The sequence below is a fragment of the Penaeus monodon genome, chromosome 12, assembly GCF_015228065.2.
Source record: "Penaeus monodon isolate SGIC_2016 chromosome 12, NSTDA_Pmon_1, whole genome shotgun sequence".
Lineage (NCBI taxonomy): Eukaryota > Metazoa > Arthropoda > Malacostraca > Decapoda > Penaeidae > Penaeus > Penaeus monodon.
In genome coordinates, this window is record NC_051397.1 from 41,383,064 (window position 1) to 41,390,457 (window position 7,394).

General features: G+C 35.5%; 1 protein-coding gene across 1 annotated transcript in view; it reads right to left on the reverse strand.

Annotated features, from left to right (window-relative positions):
- The window catches only part of LOC119579461, a 7,298-nt gene extending 1,593 nt beyond the window's left edge, over positions 1–5,705 (reverse strand). Inside the window, exon 1 of the mRNA XM_037927290.1 lies at positions 5,254–5,705. Within this exon, the coding sequence (XP_037783218.1) occupies positions 5,254–5,408 (155 nt within the window). The 5' untranslated portion in view covers positions 5,409–5,705. The remainder of the gene's footprint in view (positions 1–5,253) is intronic.
- Between the last annotated feature and the right edge of the window lie 1,689 nt (positions 5,706–7,394).

Consider the following 7,394-nt stretch of genomic DNA (forward strand, 5'->3'; position numbering starts at 1 on the left):
ACAATCCATTCAGTAGTTAGGAAACCCATTAACGCAGTCAAAATTTTCACCTTCATGAGCTTTGGACATAATAATATGCCAGCCACCCTTCCCTACAATCATGTAATATCATGCAACCTGCCACTTAAGGGATAATAGGGGTCAAAAAGAAGAAGAAAAAGAAGAAGAAAAAGAAGAAGAAGAAGAAGAAGAAGAAAAAGAAGAAGAAGTCTGGTTGGTGTTGAATTCATTTTTTTACTCATAAGCACTGTGAGAATGGATGTTATACCTGGGTGGTCAGATGAATGGAGAAAACGAAAGGATAATCATAACAGGGTCAAGAAATGGTGTTGAAAATGTATCTTATGTGTTGCTGTATATGACTTAAAACTACCAAAGTAATGACATCCTGACAAAAAGCATGGTATACCCATTTGAAGAAAAAAGAATGAATATAGCTATAACAAAATTAATAAAGTTGCAAAAATTTATTCCAGCTATGTAAATCCTATTCACCAATATGAAGTCTTCAACAATGTAAGAATTACTAGTTTTAGATTCATGAAAGTGAATGTATCATATTTTCTTAATCTTTAAAATGGTGTGTGGATATCAATTATGTTTCTGGGGTTCCATATGGACTAAGAAACCTTCACTCTAAAAAAGAAAGAGAAAATCCTCCCTACTCTTACTCAGGCTGTCACTTTTTACCAAGTTTGAAAAGTCTAGCAAAAAACAACAACAGCAGCAACAACAGAGAGAGTGAGAGAGTGAGAGAGAGAGAGAGAGAGAGAGAGAGAGAGAGAGAGAGAGAGAGAGAGAGAGAGAGAGAGAGAGAGAGAGAGAGAGAGAGAGAGAGAGAGAGAGAGAGATCCAAATGGCTAAAAGCAGACAGTTCTCTTAAGAAAGAGAGCCAGCAACCATCATTACTCACATCTCAAAAAATTTACAAACTATTTCCAAATTTTTATGTGTACAAGGAAGTGGTTAACAAAACAAAAATTAATTAAATGACCTTTGCTGAAAACAGGGTAGACATAAATTTGCTACTGACATTTACTCTTGAAATAAACATATAAAATTCTATCAAACTTTCCCCATTCTATTAAACCTTTTTCTTGCTGGTTTAATATGTAGGTATTACAGTTATCATACCTTTTTGGCTTGTCATGCCAGAAGTAAAAATGATGTCATTTTATTAACCATTTTCTACAGGAGCCCTGGCTGCATACCAAACCACATTACTAGGTGCATGTGGAGTAAATTGCTCAAGGTAAAAATAAGAAACACAGGAACCACAAAATTACCCAGCTCTCTATGCTCTTGGCCGTTGCATAAATGATTTTTTAGGTATTGAGGCTTTCTTTTGAGTTTCTCCCAAACAACCACAACCATAGCCAAACAAGCGCACTACTGTTTAGCCCATGTAACATGGAGCAAATTCAACTACACATGACATGACAATGCTATCACAGCATGAAGGACAGTCTGCTAAAACTGGATAGGACATCATCCCATTGTGAATGGACTAATAAGACTTACAGTCATAGCAAACAGAGTAAGTAGAGGCCAACTTAGTAGAAAATGATACAAAATGTACGTCCAAGAAATATGTTACAGAAGTAGCAACTAATGACACACTTATGTAGGTCCACCAGAAGGCAAAATGGATCTAAGATGGCTGGATATTCTAAGTACTCTGCATAATCTGAATTAGATCCCTGAAGATAAACTGACATATATATATCATAAAAAATATATTCTACAATTCTGGACAACATACTTTTTTGGCATCTATTTTTTTTTTCATTCAGTATATGTAAAGGATTTTGAAATTATGTTTTTTGTATTATAATCTAACAAGGGCAAGTCTTAATAAAAGGTACTTAGAATATGGGTACCGACATATTACATGTACCGTGTGCTGTCTCTATAGTTATTTTACTTTCAGCTTACCAACAACTTGGCTTTACTATATGCATACCAAGTACAGTGATGATATTAGTCATGCTAGCTGGGGGGTGGTGTTGGAACAATGTATTGGCTATAACTAAATTATTTGTACTACAGAATTCAATGAAATTTTTACCTCTTTCATTTATATCTCCAAGGCCGAATTTTCCACAGGTGTAATTTTTTAGATTATTTTTTCCTACTTTGGCGTTGAGGTCTCCCATGATTATTTTTACATCTCTGTTAGGGATTGTGTCTAAAGTATCTTGGAGAGAGTTATAAAAAATTTCCATTTCTTCAACACTTGCAATATTGGTTGGTGCGTAGCATTGTATAATACTAATATTATGAGGTTTTGCTTGTATTCTGACTTTTAAAATGCGATCATTTATTGGGCTGTACCCAATTAGTGCATTTGCTGTTTTTTTCGTGAGAATCATAGCAACTCCGTGACTATAATTTCCTTCTTCTTTTCCAGAAAAAAGGACTGTCTTGTTTTCTTTAGTTTTGAAACTTCCATTACTTTTCCAATTGGTCTCACTTATTCCTAGTATTTGAATGTTGTATCTATCCATTTCGTTACAGACAGTATGTAATTTACCCATCTCTTTCATTTTCCTTACGTTACGATTTTTAATGTGTTTCTTAATTGGACATGTTTTCTTTATCTTCTTTGTCTTCCAGATGCATGTTTAACATTGTCAGCCTGGTTGCCCACTAACTAACGCGCCCCTTGATAACCCACGCGACGGGCGATGTGGTATGAATTATTGTTTCTGTATTTAATCATTGGTGTAGAGGTTTGTCAGGAGAAAATAAAAGTTGAGTAGAATCCCCCAGGCTCCTTCTCAACTCGCAGTCTCCAACTAATTAGGAGGAACTATCTCTGCCGCTTTTAAAACAGTTACACTGTAATACGCCAGACATATTATTTGGTGAAACCAGTAATCAGTAGAACTGAAGGTGTTTTCACCAGATATCCACTGCCCTGCTGCCGACAGTTTCACCGCAACCCTGGTATAGGGAGCTAATAGGGTGCTATCCTTGTTCAAGGGAACCCTAGGGTGCAGTTTATTGTCTTACCCAGGACAATGGTCATGAATATTAATATGAAAATTGTGGGGTGAAAAAAAAAAAAAAAAAAAAAAAAAAAAAAAAAAAAAAAAAAAAAAATATATATATATATATATATATATATATATATATATATATATATATATATATATATATATATATATATATATATATATATGCTATAGAAAGCTAATCTTAAGCTTATCATGGCTTTGCCTCCTATAGCACTCCATAGCTTAGTGCTTTGGTTATGTTTGGACATTACAAATATTAATCTTAAACCCCTAATTAAGTGACTTACTGATGAACTAAGCAGAATCTTCCCTTCACTTCAACAAATGTAGATGTGATTTTGGTAATCATTCAAAATCCTACATTGCTAATATTAACAAATTTGGTATTGATGACTTGCAAATGATGTCCATTTTCATGTATAGTACTTTTAAATATTGACTCAAAATGGCATATATCTCACAAGCTAAGAGCGGTCACGTACGGGGACACGTATGTCTTGCCAAATGTTAAGTATTTTTATATGATTAGAATGATCTGATGCCAACTACTAGTTTTCAAATAACAACTTCTTGATTCCCCTACCACATATAACAGGGATGGAGGACTTGTGGGAAATCTGGATGGTACAAAGCCCGTCTGACTTGAGCCCCTCCTGGGAATCCACTAATATTGCTGCATGAACCAAAAGCCTTCCTAATGCAGGGGCTTTGTCCCCAGACCCTATCCAGTTGCTGCATTTATCCCCCACCATGTGCAGATTATTTCATATATGAGTGAGTGTAGTTTTTCCTTTTCAAGATGACAGTTATCATTAGATTTCCCCTATCTAGTGCTGTCATTATGTAAATATAAACCATTGGGCTTATGGGCAGAGACAGAAAGGTAGAATGAAAAAAGTAAATTGTGGCTTTGTTACACTGTACCTTGATTGTATTTGGTGCCATGCTAAATAGGGCTATGGCAAAAAAGCTGACAAACACCCTATATGAGAGAACTTTGACTAGGTTCTTACTTGATAAACCTCTAAGGTGTATCTTCAGCATATATGTAATACACGATTAAAAGTTATCATAATACAAAAAACAACTCTGAACTACCATGAACTTCACAAAGCTCTAAACAACATGAATCCCTCTTTATTTCTGATTTGCCTTTGGATTTAAGGGTATTTTTAACTGGTTACTGTCTACAGTTGAATTTTCTGATACCTTTTTCTTAACTAATGTACATATGGTAAAAGAGAGAGACATCTGTTGATAGTTTATTAGAAGGATGAAAGTTTATGGATCTGATGTGAGTTATATTTTTATACCACATTATAGATTATATTCAACCAGCAATGCATATGTCATAGGTGGTGTCTTAAATTTCATAAGTTCCATACACTGTTTACTATGGAAGATTCATTATCATATAATCAGTAACCCAAAATAGTAATTACTACAAAAACTTAAAATGTCACACAAATGAAAGACATGTTATTTATAACTAGCTCTGCTAGAAGGGATATATATAATTACCATAAGAGCTAGAGCAGTATTAATTAATGGCCACCATGACAGAAACCACTGCCATCTTTTCCAGTGGCAATTAAGGCATTCCACGACACCCAAAACCTCTTGTGATTGAATACAAGACACCCTGTAAAGTTTCCTCCCCACTCCTGTGATGTAATGGGAATGGTCGTAGTTGACGGCTGGCTAGTTTACTGTATTTATTTATCTATCAATTTTTTAACTGGTACACAGTATTTTGGAATATAATATCTTAGCTGCATAAAAATAACCAAAGTAGGAGGAATCACCCTAGCAACTCAATAAATGTTTACCACTTACTCAATTCCTGTCACATAAAACGTGTCATGTTGGCCATAACATCAGAAAATAGCTTATGTTTCTCTGCTTACGGTACACTGGCAAAAGTAAGTAAACTTCTGCCACATATTCTGACAGGAATGACTTAGGAATGGTTCCTTATTTGCTAATAAATCACCAGGGAATTCTACAAGCATATAAAGTAGATTTTTTTTAAGGCCGATTGCTGAAGTGCCAACTGGCGTGCAGGTCCTGTTGATTGCATGATGCTGTACCATTCCTAATCATCATAGCTATTATTATTACAGCTAGTTTCCATGGAGCAAAACTACTATATCTGACCATTAATTACCTATTCCAATATCCTTAAATATTATATAAAACTACCATTCATATTCTTTTCGACCAGACAGCTCACCTGAAAGCAATATCATCCGTCTTCTTGGCCAACTCCTTTATGTAAATCAAGTACCTCATATACATATACGAAGCTGCATCTTTCGAAATGCGTATTCTCTTCCCAGTGTGGCGCTCCATAATCTGCTCTAGCTGGCCCTTGGACGGTAGCTTCATTTCCCCTATATAATTAAACCAAAGACGTATATAGTCTTAGAATTAAACTTCTCAGAGACTTTATAGCGAATTTCTAAGATACTTCAGCGACTTCGGTTGTCCTTCTTTCTTCTTTTACAGAGTTTTGGACTTTTTATGTCTATATTTCCTGCATCTTCTTCTTCTTCCTTCTTTTTTTATTGGGATTTTAGATTTTTTATGTCTATAATCCCAAGATCTAGTTTCTTGGAGCGACTTTGGTTGCCCTCTGAAAAAATTTGAAGCGAAATCTCTGTTTACATGTAGACGATGGTGACAGAAAGACGCTCTTCCTACGGAATCACTAAATCAATTGCTTTTATATGGCGATTCATTTTTCTAAATACAATGCAGCACATTCATGGTTTGCTTATTAAAATTATTACAAAATGCATAAAAGTAGATATAGAGAATTTAACGTGTAACTGCATTTACTTGATACCTGCATACTTAACTATCTATATATCTGTCTATCTATCCATCCGTCTATCTATTTATTTATTGTGTGTGTGTGTGTGTGTGTGTGTGTGTGTGTGTGTGTGTGTGTGTGTGTGTGTGTGTGTGTGTGTGTGTGTGTGTGTGTGTGTGTGTGTGTGTGTGTGTGTGAAAGTCGCTAATTTGTCTACGTGGTCGTGCTTCTATATACCAACAAGAGATGGTATCCATGCAAACCGGATGTTGAAGTTGCGCCCTTCGTGCATGAATTACGTTATGCTTAATTATAAATCACAATTTCCTTCTCGCAACCTGAAATAACTTCGTATCCGAAGAGCACTTTGACAGTCATAGAAAACTACTACTGAACCTCAAGACATTAACACTTTCTTGCAAGGAGTATACCTGCCAACTCCGTTTGTGTTGTGACGGCCCAATTTTACACTCTCATATTAACTTTAAGCCATTTTTGTGTAAAGGGCAAGCACAACCAGCTTTGAATCCAGACTGTACGGACCCGTCAGCATAACACTCGTATACATCGCCCATAATATTGTGTGTTCCTTTATTGTTGCTATTGCGATTTGTTTTAACACGCAGTTGTATACTTTTTGCGGTAGACATATAAAGTGCACAATGAATGACGAATTTTCCCATGGTGGAATGGATCGACCTTTTGATATTTTACTCATTGGGACGTAAGGCATTGTAATGTTCATGGAGATTTTGTGTATCAAAGGGCGCGCGTGTGTGTGATTAGGCACGTCTGCTTGCGTGATTTTTGGAAGTATGTAAAATATTATGGTTCCCTCAGAGCTTTGACCCCATATATAGTGCAATTGTATATCATTCCATCAAAAAAGGATGGTAAGTTTAGTTCTGATTTCATGTTCTAGTTATTTGTTGCTATTCTCGGGGCGCCGACACCTTCATTTTGCAAATACAAAATACAAATACTTCCAAGCTATTTATTTCTGATTCCTTACACTGCAACACGTGCAGTGCCTTAAAGTGAAGTAAGTTTATGTACCACCCTGGCTATCTGGTCAGGCGTGGGCAATCGTGATTACAGTTTTACATATATTTGACATAGTACAATGTTCTTGTGACTACTGTAATTGTACATGGTAAAATAAAAATATAAACCAAACATCATACAAAAAAAAAAAAATATATATATATTACGTTGATATGCTTTTGCCACTGTGTTTACATAACACTGTTCTTTGTTTACGGCAGTTTTACTTGGTAATTTAGGATATAATCCGAAGATATGTTCCAATGTATCCGATAAAATGAAATATTCACATAGTTCTTTATATCTCATGTTAGGTGGTCTAAAAGGCTGTGTATCTCATGACATTCCGAGATATAGTTTCTTCGTTACACAGTCTACATCTAGATTCATCTGCACTCCTTGCACCGTGCAGTTGCCAGAACATTCTGTAACCTAAACGTATTCTGGCAATAACCACGTCACATTGTCTATTTTGACTTCGATGCCACCCATAAGAAGGCTTGCTACCTATATGC